Genomic DNA, 19,453 nt, shown 5'->3' with positions numbered 1-19,453 from the left:
CTGCGTTGATCCAGTTTTTGGGAGTGAAGATGTGCCACATGTCGTGCACAGAGAGGTTGGCACGACTAACGAAGAAGAGATTGTCGGACTGGAAGAGGAAGGCACGTAGATAGGGCCACGTGTCGCGCATGGATCGGCTGATGCAAACCGACAAGAACCACAATTTTCAACTGATTCGACCACTTGCTCTTCAGATATTTTTCCCTTTTCTACACCATCAACCGAAGAATCCGCTGCAAATGTCTCTTCTCAGGTATCTTTAAATTCAAACCAATTATCTGGGGTAGATAATATTGTAACTAGGAAGTCACAGAGGGTTACCAAGGGTATTCCAAGGAAACAATATGAACCAGACATCAAAGCAAAGCTAAATATCCTATAGCTAATTACATGTCTAACCATATGTTGGCTGGGTCACATGCTCTTGTCATTAATCAATTATCCAGTGTTTCTATTCCTAGTGCTGTATAGGATGCAATGGCGGATCCTAAGTGGACTCAAGCGATAAATGAAGAACTAGAAGCCTTGCAAAAGAACTTGACCTGGGATGTTATTCATAAACCTATTGGAAAGAAGACCGTTGGATGCCGTTGGGTATTTACGGTTAAACTTAAAGCCGATGGGAGCATTGACAGGTATAAAGTCAGATTAGTTGCCAAAGGATACACCCAACATTATGAGATTGATTATGAAGAAACGTTTGCGCCTGTAGCAAAGATCAACACTGTTCGAATTTTGATTTCACTTGCGGCAACTAAAGATTGGCCTCTACAACAGTTTGATGTGAAGAATGCTTTCCTCAATAGAAACTTGGAAGAAGAGGTGTATATGGACATGCCCCCAGGAGTCAAATGTAGACCTTGCGATGTTGGAAATGTTTGTAAGTTGAAGAAGTCTCTGTATGGTTTGAAGCAGTCTCCTAGAGCTTGGTTTGGAAGATTCTCCAAATCAATGAAGACATTTGGTTATCGACAAAGCAACTCAGATCACACTTTGTTCATCAAACGTAGTCAGGGGAAGATCACCGCTCTAATTGTGTATGTTAATGATATGATTGTTACAGGAGATGACCCAAAGGAGATGGAGGCTCTACAGAAGTACCTTTCAAAAGAGTTTGAGATGAAGGACCTTGGACAGTTGAAGTATTTTCTCGGAATTGAAGTTGCAAGGTCAAAGACGGGGATTTCTTTATCCCAGCGAAAGTATGTACTTGACTTGTTAGCTGAGACCAGAATGCTTGACTGCAAGCCTGTTGAGACACCAATTGAGATGAATCACAACCTTGCCATATATCCGAATCAAGTTCCAACTGATAAAAAGAAGGTACCAACGTCTAGTAAGGAGACTTATTTATCTTTCTCATACTAGACCTGATATTGCTTATGTTGTAAGTGTGGTTAGTCAATTTATGCATTGTCTCAGCGAAGAGCATATGGATGCAATGTATCGTATTCTAAAGTATCTTAAGATGACACATAGAAAAGACTTGTTATTTGAAAAGAAGGGTGAATCGGAAGTTGTAGGGTACACAGATGCTGATTGGGCTAGTGACAAGACTGACTGACGGTCTACATCTGGGTATTTTACATTTGTTGGAGGAAACCTTGTAACTTGGCGTAGTAAGAAACAAAAAGTCGTTGTAAGATCAAGTGCTGAAACAGAGTTTCGAGATATGGCACATGAAGTTTGTGAGATGCTATGGATTCGTAATGTATTGAAAGAATTGAGTTTCAAACTCAAGAAACCCATGGACTTGCATTGTGATAACACGTCTGCTATTGAAATTGCTCATAATCCTGTTTAGCATGACCGGACAAAACATGTGGAGGTAGATCGGCATTTCATTAAGGAAAACTTAGACGGGAAAATCATTCGTTTCCCTTTCGTGTATACGGAATATCAATTAGCAGATGTTCTAACAAAAAAAGTGTTAAGGAAAGTGTTTGACAACTCGGTTGGCAAGTTGGGCATGATCGATATCTATGCACCAACTTGAGAGGAAGTGTATAATATTTTGAATATATTTACTTTCCTTGTATGTGTAGGTTAAATATTTTTCTATTAGCACTACAATTGTATCTTTATATAAACCTCTTATATGAAGAAGAATAATATATTTGAAGCATACTATATCATATCGAATCTTTATTTTCTACTTAGGTATAACTACAAGAATCTTCAAGTAGGTTACTTGTTATGGAGATAAAAGGAACAATTTTCATTATGATCAGACAAACTAGCAGCAAGATGATACAAATAATTTACAAAACAAGGAGATTAAAAACCTGTAATAAATGCAAGGCTAAAAGCTATCGATCGGAAGAAATAAATGCAAGGCTAAAAGCAATATATATCAACTTCCTGAATCTTAAATTGAAGGGGACCATTTTCTTTTGCCATCCATCTTTTTGCTGCAGAAGAATGGAGAATGATATATCAGTACTGTTGGAATTGAAATAAGTAGATACTGCTGAAGCGGCGCCACCCACTTTTCAATCGATTACAGATGTGACTAATAGGCTCTCTTTCTCTAATCTGTACCTTTTGCTTCCACTTCTAACGTTGGATATATATTTGTTTCCCGGGGACGTCTGCTGTGTACACAGTACTTTGTGTACTCACCTTGTCTGGCTGACGACGTCAAACACAGTGACACAATGAAATTAAGAATTTTTACCCGTGATATGAAGTGTGTTATCGTCATTTACCTACTGAACAAATACTTGACAAGGCCCTCCACCAATTTGTACTGCTCCTCAGTAGACCACTCGCTACCAAACTAGTGTCATGCTTGAGCCCCGTCACATACTCAAGAAGGAGAGAAGCCCCTGAATCCCTGATGTTGGACTCCATCGCCATTTTCTTTTTCGCTTTATTGCTTCCACTACCAAATCCCCAGTTCCTCTTCACACAATCAACTCAAACCAAAGCACAAACCTTTCTCAAGCAACTCAAATTCCACATCGAGTAAACCTAACGCTACACTCCCACAATCAAACACAAGCACACAACCAATCAGTCACAATCAAACACAGCCAATCGACCAACCAATCAAAAATCCTAGATTGTAATACCTCAATTAAGCACCAACCCAACTACCATGACCGATAATTAACAATATAAACTCTAAATTTAACACATAAACAATTTGGAAATCTCCCAAACTTGAGCAAAAGCCAAAACAGAAAATTTCCCCCAAATTCAATTCCAAACGATTCTATCTCTCCCCAAATGATTTATGTTTTTCCCTCAATAACACAAGATTGGGTATTACCCAATTCAAGCTCTCGCTACTGTTCCAAAAAAAAAAAAAAAAACCCAGCAATCAAGTTACCCACCTCGATTCAGTTAGATTGTGGATGATAATATTACTAGAGGTCACACAGCTCACGCGCTAACAGGACGACGGAGCTTAACAGAGAGTTAATTTGCACGCGTCAATCGCAGTTTAACACGTACTCCCGACAGCCAAAGTGACGATGTACTACATACATTCCAGAACTCACCAAAGTGGACACGTACTCCAAAACAACAACAAAATTTCAGATGTTTTGGAGCTAGTTTGCTATATTAAATAAATACGCACAAATGACATAAAAATGACAAATACAGATTTTGGTTTTAAAATTTGGAAAACAATGAAATAAAACTAGCTAGCTAGGGAAGATGCAATACACCCCTGACAAATCACACACAAATCAATTTGTTCAAATCTAATTCAATTAATCTTGATGAAGATGTTTAGGTTGGCTCCAAAACCTATTACGAACACTCCTTTCAATAAAAAAAAAAACACCCTATTACGAACACTTTCTTGCTTTACACCTAAATTACAAAGTTACGATAAGATAAATTTGGTTGTGTAATTTTATACATTACAGTAAAACATTAATTCCGGTAGGTAATAGGGAAACGGACCGAGCCGAGCCGAGTCGGTAAAATAAGCCACTTAAGCAAATAATGACATCGACTCACGCGCTCATCCCGGCGATCTGCCTCCTACACTCGCGGCTCATTCGGCCGGCGCTCTCCTCCCACCGACGCGACCTCTCTTAACACCTCTCTCTCTCTCTCTCCCCACAAAAACCAAACCACAATCCCAAACCCCCCAATTTTTCACACAGCTCCGTTCCCGATGGGCGACCTAACGGAATCCCTGACGCCGTCAACCGCCACCGCCACCCCCAATTCCTCCTCAAACCCTAGGCCCATGCCGGTCCGCGAGGACTGCTGGAGCGAAGACGCCACGTCGACTCTCATCGACGCCTGGGGCCGCCGTTACGTCGAGCTCAACCGCGGCAATCTCCGCCAGAAAGACTGGCAGGAGGTCGCCGACGCCGTCAACGCTCTTCACGGCCACACCAAGAAGACGCACCGCACCGATGTGCAGTGCAAGAATCGGATCGATACCATCAAGAAGAAGTACAAGGTCGAGAAGGCTAGGGTCTCCGGAGGCTTCAATTCTTCCTGGCCTTTCTTCGATCGCCTTGATTCTCTGATCGGATCCACCGTCAAGAAGCCCTCGCCGTCGCTCTCGCCGCCGGTCGCCGTTCCCCTCCCGCTGGCGTACCGGAAGCCGTCTCCGGCGAGGCCGGTCGTCACGGCCGTCGCTCTGCCGCAGAAGCGGTCGGCGTCCGCGGCGGCGCTGAACGAGGGGTTCTTTAGGATGAATTACTCCGCCGTTGCTGCTGCGGCCGCGGCGGAGAATGACGACGATGATGACGAGGACGAGGAGGACGAGGAGGAGGAGGAAGATAACGACGACGGAGATGAGGAGGCGGAGGTGGAGAAGGAGAGGGACAGCGACGGCGAGATTGGTGGCGGTGGCGGAGGAGGAGTAGGAGGAGAAGGGTTGAAGAGATTGGCGAGGGCAATAGAGAGGTTTGGGGAGGTGTATCAGAGAGTGGAGGCTGACAAGATAAGGCAGATGACGGAGTTGGAAAAGCAGAGGATGCAGTTTGCGAAGGACTTAGAGATTCAGAGAATGAGTATGTTCATGGACACACAGGTCCAGCTGGAGCGGATCAAGCACGGCAAGCGACCGGGCTCTAATGGTGAGCCGAATCTGTCAGCTTTGTTCTGTATGCTATAGATTGTTTTGGTCTTGTTCTTATGAGAATCGATTTTTCGGGGTCTTGTTGGATGTTACTTGTATGCTTAATTTTGTTGAATAATCTATTGGCTTAAATTGATTGGACATTTGTGGATTGAGCAATGCTTTACATAACTGTGTGGTGTGGCAAATTGTACATAGTTCATTGACCAGCTATTACAGATTCAAGGATACAGCCTCGCTTCATCTCAGGAGATGTCTCTGTACTGTTGTGAAAGGGTCTCGTTTTAGAGCACCTGTTAATTTTGAAAACCTGACTTACCCTGCTCAAGGAACTAAAATAGGTTTCATAGTTGGATATCAGTAAGGTCATAGCTGTTCAATTCTAGGTACTTAAATTGGAATTAGAAAGGATATCTACCCTACGAGTATGAAATCCAGAACGAGCTGCAAGGGCTGTTGTCATGCAGTTCTGAGAGTGATGTTGTTTATCTGACATTTAGCTTTCAGAGTCTAACCACGTAAAGGAGCTATTCTAAAATAGATGCTCAGTGTATGAAATTGTGAACACCTATGGACAGTGTCAGTGTTTGTTGAATAGAAAACAGATACGTTGAAATTTTTTTATGCTTATGCATACTCAAACTTTCCTAGTAACCAATCCAAAAAGTTATATTTGACATGATGACTATTTGATCATCTCATTTGTTGTTTTCTGACCGTTCCTCTTTCTGGTACTTTTGTTTCCAGATAATGTCTTGGTTATTGTTTATTGTCTTTGGGTTCATCTTGTTAGTTGGAGCGCGTTTATGATAAATTGCTCTGTTCAAATTGAAAAAGTTGTTGTCCCTTCTCTGTTTTTCCTTTTAAAAGGTTTTTTTCTTTATATATGTAATTAAAGGTTAATTTGTAAATTGGTTTGGTTATTTGGCTTGGAATTTGCATACATTCTGGGGTCTCCTTGGATAGATACAGGATGCAAAATCAAATCCTTTCTTGGTTCTATGGCCTTGTTGGCTGTTTTATTATTTGGCGTATTTATTCTTTCATCCTAATCAATCTGAATTTGTTCAAATCTTTTTTATGCCCCGGATCTGATAATATGATTTCTTGTTAATTTTATTTGGAGTAGGGTCATAAAAAGGTCTAGGAAATGGTTTTTTAAACTTATCGAGTGAGGTATTAATGATCTATCCCTTTGAGACATTAATATTTATCATATGATGAATGTTGATGATACAAGAAAGCAGTTCGCTATCTGGGATGAAAGACCTTAGCATGGAATTTCCCTTTCACAGTTTTTAGTTTTTTTTTTTATCATATAGCTTATTCTATTGGAAGAATGTGCTGTGAGAGCAAACATATGTACCCTGTTAATTACAGTGTCTAGTACTTTATATGGAATGCTTCCCTTGCATCCTCTTAGTTTTATAGTGTGATTCATTATTGTAACAAACATAAGTTTTTTCACCTCTGACTTTCTTTAACATTTGTTCTATAGGAGTTTTTTTCTTTTTGTTCATGGGATGTTATAGTCTGTAGAGTTGAGATGTTGACATAGTATATAAATTTGTAGTATGGAAGAACACGAGTTTTTCTTTGAATCCATTCATTAAAAATCCTTTTTATTTTGTAAAAGTGAGAACGTACTTAGTAGACCTGAAGAAATGACTTGACGTTGAATCAGGTCATAACTGATAAGGATTGATGCAGAAGCTCATTAAGGATTGATGTATGTGAGTAGCAATGCACTATGGTTTACACAATACTTTCCATTAAGCTATAGAACTAGCTTGTTTATACCCTGAGTTGCATATTCTGTTCCTTTGTATTCTGTTTTTCTGTAGATTTTTTAAGATCTGTTTTATGGTTCTGTTTTGCAGATATATATAGCTAGCCATGTGCAAGAGAGCTGTAATGGTACATGCGAAGCATCTGTAGTATCTTCTTGATTAAGTACATATTGTTCCTGCTGATACTGGCCTTAGAGAAAGCTTCTGGCAGAGCATTCTTAAGTGACTATGGTTCTTCTTAACCTGGCTCTTGTTCCATCTACTTATCATGTTGGGTGTTTGGCAGTTGTACTTGGCCGATCAGATTGGTCCAATGAATTTTCTTTTTCTGCTGTAATAGTTTTTAGTTGTATTTAAGAACACAATCTAGTTTCATTGCAATACAGAAGAGTAGGCTAGGCAAGTGATTGCATCCGGGACAGCATGTTCGACTTTAACATTTAGTCGGTAAACTATTAAGTAATATCACCAATGTTAGTTCCTGTTGTTAGATGTTACTCAACCTGTGATGATTTGTACATTCTCTTCCATTTCTGCGCCTACTCTTACACCAGCAATGGTGTTTAGAAGTTACAAATGCTTTATGTAGTAATCGAATCATCTCCAGTTTTGTCAACTTCCTTGAATCGAAAAACACACACACACACACACTCTCTCTCTCTCTCTCTCTCTCTCTCTCTGTGAAAATCCTACAGATCAATTCTCACAGCAACGTCTACCTCTTAGGGCAACTCCAACAATGACACAATAATTGGGTCTTGGTCTTAAAATAGGACTCTTCATCTCCAACAAGAAGTTGATCTAGAATCTGGATTCCAAGACCATCGTTTCCAATCAAAACCTATAACCGCAAGTCTCCATCAACCATTTCGCCACACGTTTTTGTGTATAGATATTCGCATGCCCCCTTTGAATGTGTACATGATACATCGTGTTCAACCACAACCTAAACATTCTGTAGTACTATGACACCTTTTCATGGCTCTCACCAATTAGGATACTAGCCTTTCTATCTCTTCACTTTGGCCCTTTACGAGAAAACCATGCTGGAGCGGCACGAGGAGTGGGCAGCTCGACATGGACCAGCTTACAAGGATGCAGAAGAGAAGGCGAAGGGGATCAACCGATCAAGCGCTTTTTGATCTTCAAGATTCAACTTCAAATTCATAGAAGCTTTTAACAAACAGATGGAGTACCAAAATCGCACACTAAGCTTGAACGAATTCGGATATCTAACCAACGAGGAGTACGTTTAAGCAGCGCGTAATGGCTACTAGAGCCTATCCGATCCTTGTCCTACTCCAGAAAAGCTACAAGATTTAAGTATGGAAATGCATGTCAGGTCAATCGACTGGTAAGCCTTTATATCAGATATTCTATGCATATAAGTGATACGATATAACTATTCTTTTCCTTATGCCACTTGTGTTGTTCCAATGTACGTTGAGGGTATTGTGGGGCATTCTCAGCAGTTGCAGCTACAGAAGGGATCAACCACCTTGAAACTGGATGACATAATTCCACTATCAGATAGAGCAATAGCTTGTAGATTGTGAAACCGGATACGAAGATAAATTAAGGTGGTGAAGCCGTGAAGGTGGTCTAATGAATAGTGCCTTCCGGTAAAGCAATCAACAATGGCCTAACAACTGAAGCCAATTACCCATACAGGGTGTAGACAGAAGTTGCAAAACTCAGAATGCTAAATCCCAGCAGGTAGCCTCCATATATATAATTGACAGAAATTCTTGTATCCTTAATTATATGCATGGCTTGAATATTTGTAAGGAGATGATTATGTACTTGCGTAATATATAATAACTGTCATTGATGTTTCTCATATTTTCTACTATATATTCAGAAACTTAGATCGAATTATATACTTGATTTTATACCAAGATCTCTCAGACAGATATATTGCGCGCAGAAGAGCAGTATTTAATGAGTGATGCTAGCTAATTTATAATCTGATTTACACCATTAGATAAGAGAAACAGCCAGATGTAATATGGAGAGCTACACAGATATAGCATATTGTTTGCTAGCTTTAGAACATGTCTGGGAAATTGTAACTAGATCGAAATTAACTTACAAGAGGTGCATGTACTAGATTGATCTCCATGCAACTACTTAAAACTTTAAAATTAAGTAAAACAAGTAGGGTTTGAATTAGCTAGCTTGCTGTAGTACGTAGTAGAGATTATTTAGAGCTAGGCTAGCTGATATAAGTCGCAACATATTTCAACATTTTCCGAGGAAGAAATACAGATTACGACCACGCTATATATATCCACCTCATGCGTCCGAATGACCCTCCTGCAATGACATCACACAAAAATGACACAATGTTAATGTCTTCAACTCTCATTGCTTTAACATCAAAGACACTAAACTGTATATCTGGTTTAAACATCAAGAAACTGTTTAACATCAAAGACACTAAACTCTATATCTGGTTTAAACATCCATGCTCATTCAATTGTCCATATCTTTAATTTCTTGGACAATTCTAATTTGAAAACAAACAGAAGAAAAAAGAGTGAGTTCCTATTTAAGCAAAATATGAGTACCGACTATCTGCTGCAACTATTTTCTTCAAGAAAGGTTGAATGATCGTCCATAGAAACAGGTTGTATTGCTCATTCAATTATATACCTGGGGGCTATTTTAAGTCTCCTATTCAAATAAGGTATCGGTTCGAGTAATAGTGAAAGTAGGGGAAAGTTATTATTAGTACTTCCATTGACTCATTGTAGGTGTGAAGAGTTATTGTACTAAATTTCTGTCTGTTATGAAATTCAATCATCACAATTTTGAGATTCTATATATATCTCTCTTAACTTAATTTCCTCCATTTGTATCTGCTGTGATGCGAACATACCTAAAAATGTCAGCTAATTTCATATAATTGAATCAAGAAAAGTCATGTAGCTAGGTTCACATCCTTTTTGTATTTTTATGCAAATAGTAGTGGTACTGAAAACCATAGAATGTATAATCAGTTCCAAACTAAAATCATGAGCAACAAGTTTAATTAACCAATAGCTAGCTAATTGAGTTGTTTAATGTCCATAGAATCCTGATTGTGTAGAATGCAATAGAATAGTATCTCAACATATACAAGTCAAACATCCTTTTACAGTCCTAGCTAGCATATATAAAATCAATGTTTATCATGCAAAGATGTACTAATTAGGACGCATTAGTGATTTAAGTAAGCAATCTAGCTACGAAAGGCAGCTTTGATATCTCCTAGCTTCTTTAACGAGATATTAAACATATTCCCTATGGTTTTGGTTCCACCACTAGAAAAGGTACAATAATATATCGATCACTGCATGCATGATGATCCCTATTTGTACACAATTAGAATCATACTGTTGTTAATTTATAATAAGAACATCTCGGTCTCATTTAGATACGTACGTTATTAGTTCCTACTTTGTTGATTATACAGCTCGCATGCAACGTACGTACGTACATCTCTATATTTATACGTATATCCACACTGTATTTGGTCGACTAGGGAGCACCAAATCGAACAGAATCACGAAAGAACCAAAAACAAATGAAAAGAGTACAAACCAAGAGATGAGAAAATGGTTAATTTATTAACTGTGAGGACAAAACTAGAAACAGAGTTTATGACTATTGAGATCGATCCAGAGATATAGGTCATATTGAAGTGAAATGTCACCAAATTAGTTAACTAATTAAGTTCTCCATCACTCAAACTTTTATGCCTGCAGTTCAATTGAGTAGCTGGTGATTTTGATAATTAGGGTTTCATAGGTTAGGGTTTTGAGGATTGAAATCTGAGAGATACGATACTGTATTTTACCCGTTAATTAGTTCGAAATCAAATCCAATTCTACTTGTTGAGAACCCATTTATATTATCTGCTTCAAGAGTAAACTTGTCTGTTAGTATGAAGCTGCTGTATTGCTATAATTAACCAGCTAGTTACCATATATGATCGAACTGTTTTCAGATTTCAAATTAAAGCAGAAGCTAGCTGAAAACTAATTATCACTATTATATATATAGTTAGTACCTAAGTAAAAACAAAATTAGATTTACCAATAATCGATCTGCTGAAGCCCGAAGCACCTAATCAAGAAGCGATTTGCTTCAAACCCTTAGCCTCATCGCTAATCGCCTTGAGCTGATTGTTCCTCCTCTTCTTTTTCTTCTTGTACGGGATCCCTCTCGCCTTAGCTTGGCACTCCTTCACTTCCCTCAGGTAAACCCGAATAGCTCCGTTACCGAAAGGATTGGTCTCCGGTGCTCCCCCATGTTCCTCATATGCTGCCCTGAGGCGCCCTATCAGGGCGTCGAGGCTTCCCCAAGCCTGCCTGAGTGGGCAGGTGCAAGGAGCAGGAGGGTCAGGCTGCCCAAAAAAGACACAACAGTGTAAGTGCACCTTGGTCTTTCCAAACTGGTCGAGGTAGCGAAGGAAGTCGAGGACGTGGTTGAACTGGCAATGGGACATAGGAACTGGAGGGGTCTGGTTCTTGAGGTACTGACCGAAGGTGTTCCAGTCACGGCGCTTCTGAGACTCGTAGCGGCTGAGCGGTGGAGGGTTTGGTTGCTGCTGCTGCTGATGATGATGATCGGCGTTAGTGGATCGTGAGGAGGAGGCCTCGACGGAATCTTTTCGTCTATGATCTCCAGACATGTTTGGGAAGAAATGAAGAAACGGCAGGGAGGTGAGAAAAAGAGAAGACAGAGGTGTGAGAGAAGAATAGGTTAGTGCAGTGATGAAGGAAAAAAGATTGAAATCACATCTTTGGGTCTATGAGAGGACATGTCGTGGGGCCTATGTAAATGCTTTGTGTTTCTCTTTTTTCTATCCCTAGCTTAGCTATCTGGCTCCCAAACACTCAATCCCTCTCCTTTCTCACTGGATCCTTCTCATTTTTAAAGTCGTGCTATTAGCACTAAGTAGTATTATATTGTTTCTAAAGGAATTTATAATTATAATGTATGGTATGGTACTCATAATCCAAAACAAATCTAAGCAAAAATATGGGTAAGAATAATGTTATGTCTGTGCTATCATCCATGCAATTATTACTCATTTTCATCTTTAGTTTAGTCAGAATATGATCGATGATCATGATTCATGACATAGTATATATGGACCCTGCAGGTTAATTACATATGTACAAGAAAAAGACATAGAACTTTACTCATTCATTCAGGATATTTAGGATAGATATACATGGCGGTTACTTCATAGTATCAATAATTAGGGATCTTTTAGCTAGCCACTTAGATATATTAACTTAAACGACACATGATGCATGGAACAGTTATACATATACAACAATTATGATTTTGAGTTTCCTTACCCATAAGATAGAACTTCAAATCATGACTTGCGGCTTCCTTAATTACCCATTATTGTGTAAATTTTGATACTCTAATTTCTATATAATATTGACAGCAAGATATGTTAGGGTTTTGAGAATAACATTATGATGAATCTATTTCCTCCCTTAGTTAATAGTAACTGCACTTGGTAACTTGGTAAGCACAGAGTACGTGCTGAAGCCAGTCTAGCTTCTATCTGGATGTTAGAAAATAATACCAATTAACAATACTATCCATGATCTTCTATTCATCCCACTATCTTATTTTATGTTTTAAGAACCAATAATTCACATCCTCGTATTATTATTTTAAGGTTGCCACTGTTTGTTTACCGTTGAAGTTTGTGTATTTACGTTGTTAAGTCAGGGCAACGTTAGTTGCAGCTGTCTCTGTTCTCCGCCCTTTTTCATGATCTACATGAATGGTCACAAGAAAACTCGTAGAGATATTCCTGGGGGTGTTTGAACTTTGAACAACGACAAGGATTCATGATCATCTTGCATTTTTACGGTCGGAAAGTAAATCTGTGGAGATAACTTATTTTTACTGGTTTAATTTGGAAATGATCGAGTCGAATCCTATCGTGGGGTAAATCCAAGAGAACATCAACATCAAGACTTTTTCTGGTTCTAGTGCAGTGTATCCCTGGATGCATGGATCCAAAATAGTATACAGTTGATTTAACTCTTCCTTTTGTTATTGTTGAACCCGTGTAGCGACAGAACACATTCTTCTTTTGGCCAAACCCTAATTCTAATAGGCTACTTTTATTAGTTTACACACGACTTGAAGTTAGTGGCCAAATTTTTGGTATTAGGCTCGGAAATTAGAGTGGATATGCAGTGAGCTAGCTAGGTAATTAAATAGCAATTATATGATCTGTTTGCATCAGATTCTAATCATTTTCAAGTCTAATACACGGTAATACATGCACCAGAAGAACAGTTGAAGTGATTTGTTATATTATCACAATTAGACGCATATAATTTGTATTAATCTACATATATATATAAGAGTTCATAATTTTCTGATTGATTAGTAAAGTAAGAGAAATACAGATCACATTAACATTTTGTAGAAATTTACATTTAGAGAAAGCAGTTTGGATTATACTTGCATAAAATTGTTTAGAACAGTACGTACTGGAAATAAAAGGAAGAAACAGTTCATCTGCAATGATGATGATATGAAGGTAAGTAAAGAATGCAAGACATCGAAACGAGGAGTATGACTTAAAACGTGGAGACATCTTTGAGAGGGAGATGGGTCCGAACCCTTCGTTTATGTTCATGATGCAATAATTACGAATGTTGCTTCCCAGTCGTTCAAAAAACAAATTCGAATAAGAGAGGTTAGAACATTCTGAGAATCTAAAACATCTGAACCTCGATCACTTGGATCGATCAAGTCCTGATGGTAAGGTAATTAGTTGGGTACACAATACATGAAGTCATGAACAATAAGAAAACATGGCTTCCAATTACGGCGTGCCCTAGCTAATTAAGCTGATTACCCTTTTCTGGTGATCGATTTCTTTTCTTTTCGTTCCTGGTTTTGACATGAATCGATCAAAACCTTTATATACAGTGCAGCTTTTCAGCTTTTTGCCGATTAAGATGGTGGGTGGTGGAGTAGTAGTGGTAGCAGTAGTAGTACTAAAGGCCGGCAAACAACTTAAACTTTCTCGGCAACCAATTAACCACACAGTTTTACATGCAAACAGTAGTTGTAGTTTGGATCGATGATTGTATCTCTTTATAGATATGGTGTTCGATCGACCAGGTCCCCTTATTGACAAGTTACACGCCCTTCCAAATCATTTTGCTCGCTCTAGCATAAATATATATTTCCAGTGTTCCACTTCTATCAGTTCAGTTCTTCAGTGCGCTCAGAATAGCAGAGCGTAGGTCCAATTCATGGGACCTTAATCCTTCCTTCTGTATAAAGATACTATAGTGCTTAATTGATTGCCGTAATCTTTTCTATACATACAACCGGCCTATATATATTTGATCAACAGGAAGAGAACGATGATAAGATTATAGTGTACGGGAGCCTTACACTAACAAGGAATCATATCTATGAATTACGAACTTAATACTAACACTTCTCAAATTAAGTCCTAATTAAATGTGCTCTGGATAGCAATTCACTACTTCGAAAATAATTCCTTGAACACATTGTTGTGTGTACACTATACAAGGTATTTCATATACAGAACCATTTTTGAACGATGATGTTACGATTTGACACCGGATTTAATTAGTAAATAATGATTAATCATGCATAATGTAAAGTAGAATACGAATGCTTAGGGCATATATATGATTTCGTGGAAGAACAGACGTTCTGATAAATATGATCCTCAAATAATGAGAAGATCTTGTGTGGGACAACTAGGTACACATTTGTGTTTATTATTCCACCTCCCAACGTGGACAATGGGACCGCGTGTTCGCTTATAAAGAAGTATCACCACTACTACAGTTGCACACTATTTCTCTCTCGATCCCCTTTGAAACGATCAATTGACGTTCGTACAGTGTGTGTATGTACACGAGAAGTGAAGGAAATACAAATTGAGATGTTGATAATTATAATGTCCGAATAGGGGTTGGGCACGGCCGAGACGGGTCACAAATTTAGCGGGACCAGGACTGGACCAATAGAACTGTCATCGGACCGGGCTTCCACCTGAACATTTCCAGGACCGGCCAAAGTTCGGACCGGCCAAAAATTGGCCCGTCATTCAGGCCTTCCGTCCTTCACAACCATATCATAAAACTGAAGCTCACATTGACACAATCAATCAGAAACAACTCCTTTAGTTTCTCTTTCAAAATCCAAATTAGTTGGTCCAATTAATTCAAAGTTCAAATTCAGAACGAAGAAACGACTCACATATATATGGACTATAGTTGACGATTTTCGACAACTCGACAAATATCAGTTTTAGGATTTGATCGATGGAGGTTGCGCTAGACAACGACTTGGTGGTCGGCGTCGGGGTAGGCGGCAGCGAGGGTTTTGGTTTGTCACTGCAAACCTTGATTTTGCCTAATACTGCTCATGAAAAGGTTAGATTTTGTGGCTATAGGACTATGGGTAGGATTATGAGGGGCGATTGTGAATTGCATGGATCAACAAGAATGGAGGGTTTAAGGGTGGGATTGAGAAGATGAAGATGAATCGGGAGAGTGGGAAACTGAGTCGATTGAGTGCTTGAGCCAAATTGAAGAAGATGAGGGTTTGGGGGTTGAGTGCTTGAGTCGATTTGGCAAAGTGGGAAACTGACTAACGATGAAGGCTGAGGGTTTTTTTGGTAGGAGACAAGGGTTGAGCGTTTATGTTTGAAATTAGAAAGAAAACTGAGTGCATCTGAGTTGATTTATGAAAGTAAGAAATTGATGTCGGGGCTTTCGGGTCATAAAAAGTTAATAATATTAGGAACCGGGCCCGACCCAATATAGTATTGGGACCGACCCAAACTGACTTTTCCTAAAGCAAATTCAAAAAAAAGCCCGGCCTGGCCGGTTCAGGTCGGTTTACCGGTTTGTTTTTCAGTCACAGGCTTTATGCTCAACCCTATGTCTGAGTTCAAACTCACATTTGTTGTAATAGTTTTAAAGTATAAATTATCATGAAATTAGCGGGATTGAATGGAACTATATGGGTTAGCTAGTTAATTTAATAACTTCACTTAACAAAAAAAAGGGGAAAACGTACATAATGAGATTAGTTGGTGATGTAGGACGAGATTTGAAGCCAGAAGATTTAGTCTTAATTATCTGATTTGTGTTTTAGTAATTTTAGCTTTTAAATTTGGATTCTTAAGAATAATTGTTATATTATGATTGTGAGTGTATTAGGTTTGGATACCTATATAAGCACTATCATTCTATGTATTTGAGACATCTTTCATATAAATAAAAACCCTAATATTAGAGAAGTTCTCTATATTTCTTGTGGCTCTGCCGTAATTGCTAGTGGATTCTAACTTATCCCCATATGACTTTCAATGCTTGACGAAACCGCCTACTATCATGTTCACGCTTCCCGCATCATTTGGTATCAGAGCGGGATTCACCCGCTTCTTAGCAGACGATGGTCCATGGGAGTAGTTCACACCGTCAACCTCAACGACGCTGGTCGTAGGATATCTATCCAAAAATTGAAGAGGAACATACCAAGGGATTTGTCCTGAGTTAACCTTATTAGTTCATGAACCTCCTTGACGCTGGTTTTGGAGTATCTATCCAAAAATTGAAGAGGAACATGCCCAGGGGTTTGCCCTTGGTTAACCTCATCAATTCAATATGAAAAAAGAAAAAGAAAAAAGATGAGATGATGGGTATTCAAGAATATGGATTTGATGGCTTATCAAGTTTTATTCCTATGATCGAGTTGTATCCAAGAGGAACTCGAGGTCGAGTTCTTTTCAAGTGGAGGAGTGTGATGTAGGACGAGATTTGAAGCTAGCAGATTTAGTCTTAATTATCATATTTGTGTTTTAGTAATTTTAGGCTAGTAGTATTTTTGTTTTAGGATTCTATTATTTTAGGTTATTTATTTCCTTTTAAATTTGGATTCTTAAGAATAATTGTTTGATTATGATTGTGATTGTATTAGGTTTGGATGCCTATATAAGCACCATCAATCTACGTATTTGAGACATCTTTCATATCAATAAAAACCCTAATATTAGATAAGTTTTCTATATTTCTTGTGGCTCTACCGTAATGGCTAGTGGATTCTAACTTATCCTCATATGGCTTTCGACACTTAACAGAGCCGCCTACTATCGTGTTCACGCTTCCCACATCAGTTGGACTTCATATGTCTAAACTTAACTGTTCTTTGTACCCTCAATTAGAATAATCTAAATGATGAAAAAGATGGTAAGTATTAAGCAGTGCGTGCGTATGTATGGTGCAAAAAACAAAACGCTAATCAAATGGTAAATTGATGGAAATTATGTAATTGAAAGTTACTATATATATATATATATAGTGAGGCCGGATATGAAGCACACGTGTGTAAGTGCGCACGGAGCTCCGTTGGCCATCGTCAGGCGCAGACAACGGCGCGCCTCCACCCCAGCGGACTCCAGCAGCGTTCCCGATCACTTTCCCTCCCCGGCGTGTCCGCCGAATTCTAGTTTTCCAGCGAGATCACCCAAAACTTCAAATAAAGTCGATCTCGCCGAAAACTGGAATTCGGCCGCCTCGCCGGGGATCGCCGGAGAGGAAAAATGATCGGGGACGTTGCTGGAGTCCGCTGGGGTGGAGGCACGCCGTCGTCTGCGCCGGACGGCGCCGGACGGTGGCGAACGGAGTTTCGTGCGCACTACGGACGTGCGCTCCACATCGTTTTCGTATAGATATATATATACACACACACATGCTCGATCAGAGGCGCACGTCCGCACCGGCCTTAAAGTACAGACATCCCTCTGTTCTCCACCGTTTGGCGCCGACGATGCCGCGCTTTCACCCCAGTGGACTCCATGATAGCGACCGAAACCGGGCGTTTCAATTAAAAACAATTTTGTGTGTATAGTATATAGCAAATAAAAGTATCGTTATAAAAATCGAGGATTGAGGGTACCTTTACAATTTACTTTAATTACAAAACAAGAGAAAACAAAAGATGATAGTACTAGATATATGGGGTTTTGTGATTATAAACAAGAGAAAATAAAAAACAAAATAAATAAGAAAAGATCAGATGGATGAGACGTTAGAGACTTGGAAATCCACCACCAATTATGTTTCAAGACATGTTAACAACCAAAACTTCAATCATTAAGTCGCAAATCGGTATCAATCAAGAACAAATCGTGAACGCACTGCGTAAGTCTTTATTATTTCCCTTGAATACTTAAGCAAGATGAATGCACCATTACTAAGTCTTTAGAATAACCGATCAAGGTATAGATACTATCCTATCAACAAATTATTCTAAGCATTAAGATCAATGAAAGTTTAATTGAACAAGTATGCAAAACTAGTGTGGAACGTTTACCTAGCATGCAATCCTTTTTATTTGGTTTCACTATTGTCCTATAGGTTTTACTACTTTGAATTAAGCCGTATTAACCGTTAAGGAGATTAAACAACATAATTCTAGCCCCACTCACAAGTTCATAATATTCTATGTTGCGTATACATGAACATAAACAAGCAAGAGTTCTCCATAAACCAAAACCAAATAAACAATTTGAAAGACTCAATAATTCGAAACCAAAGTTCAAAACAATATCTAAAACATTCTTGAGGCTTCAAACCTTGCCTCTAACTAAGAGAATTCAGCTACACATTGCTGCAAAATCACACAAGGAGAATAAAAGATGCCAAAAGAAAAGTAAACCGTAGATGATGGAGAGATCAATGATGGCTTGACGACTTCCTTGTGCGAGTCTGTAACTATAGAGGTTCTGATGATGTGAGATCGTCGGCCTCCTCTAATCTTCACGTCCTCTCCTTCTTTTCTAGCTGTGATTAGGGTTATGAAACCCTCAAAACTCGTCCATGGGCTTGCCAATGTGGTCTGAGCCTCAAAATATAAGTTTTGGTCCAAATTAGAAATCCGGGCAGACTGACATTCGACCACTCAAATGATCATAACTTCTTCTCCAAAATAGGTATTGACAATCTGTAAAAAGTTCTGGAAAGTAGACTCTTGTAGCTTTCCATTGATATATGGCACATCTCTTGGATCGTTGTGAGCTAATCACAATCTTCTGTCGAATTTGACTGATAATTTCTAACAGATTTTCTGATTTCTTTCCTTGCACAACATGAATTTTTTTTCCTTCAAGATTTATCCTCTTTTGTCTCTTTTGGGCTCCTCGGCTTTATTTATGACCTAAAAACACAAACTTAGTTAATATGAATATTGTTAAAAGAATTACATGGCTAAATAGGGTCGGAAATACATTATAAACGTAGCACTATGTGCTCCTATCACTCCAGCAGCGTCCTCGATCACTTTCCTTTCCCGGCGAGTCTGCCGAATTCCAGTTTTCCGGCGAGATCACCAAAAACTTCAAACAAAGTCGATCTCGTCAGAAAACTGGAATTCGGTGGACTTGCCGGGGAGGGAAAGTGATTGGGGACGCTGCTGGAGGCCGCTAGGGTGGAGGCGCGCCGTCGTCGGAGCCGTAAAGTGGAGAACGGAGGGACGTCCGCACTTTAAGGGCTGTGCGGACGTCCTCTTTGGAACGGCTTCG

The 19,453-nt window shown here is 39.1% G+C and overlaps 2 protein-coding genes across 4 annotated transcripts; one reads left to right on the top strand and one right to left on the bottom strand.

Moving 5' to 3' along the window:
* Positions 1-3,991: 3,991 nt before the first annotated feature.
* On the top strand, positions 3,992-7,310 carry LOC101295202. 2 transcript variants are annotated; one of them, XM_004293897.1, is made up of 2 exons: positions 3,992-5,054; positions 6,937-7,310. In XM_004293897.1, the coding sequence occupies exons 1-2, from the start codon at positions 4,136-4,138 to the stop codon at positions 6,948-6,950; spliced, it is 933 nt and encodes a 310-aa protein (XP_004293945.1). In that variant the 5' UTR covers positions 3,992-4,135; the 3' UTR covers positions 6,951-7,310. The 2 variants fall into 2 exon arrangements, with proteins under 2 accessions (XP_004293945.1, XP_004293944.1); XM_004293896.1 differs by lacking the exon at positions 6,937-7,310 and having other exon boundaries at positions 3,992-5,207.
* A 1,498-nt stretch (positions 7,311-8,808) lies between these two features.
* LOC101295692 lies at positions 8,809-11,686 on the bottom strand. Of its 2 annotated transcripts, none has more exons than XM_004293898.1 (2): positions 10,927-11,681; positions 8,809-9,162 (listed from the first exon to the last, which is right to left on the bottom strand). In XM_004293898.1, exon 1 carries the CDS (start codon positions 11,522-11,524, stop codon positions 10,961-10,963), a length of 564 nt encoding a protein of 187 aa, XP_004293946.1. In that variant the 5' UTR covers positions 11,525-11,681; the 3' UTR covers positions 8,809-9,162; positions 10,927-10,960. The 2 variants fall into 2 exon arrangements, with proteins under 2 accessions (XP_004293946.1, XP_004293947.1); XM_004293899.1 differs by having other exon boundaries at positions 8,851-9,162; positions 10,901-11,686.
* Between the last annotated feature and the right edge of the window lie 7,767 nt (positions 11,687-19,453).

The sequence above is a fragment of the Fragaria vesca genome, linkage group LG3 (genome assembly GCF_000184155.1).
Source record: "Fragaria vesca subsp. vesca linkage group LG3, FraVesHawaii_1.0, whole genome shotgun sequence".
Lineage (NCBI taxonomy): Eukaryota > Viridiplantae > Streptophyta > Magnoliopsida > Rosales > Rosaceae > Fragaria > Fragaria vesca.
This window is presented reverse-complemented; position numbering and strand designations above follow the sequence as displayed.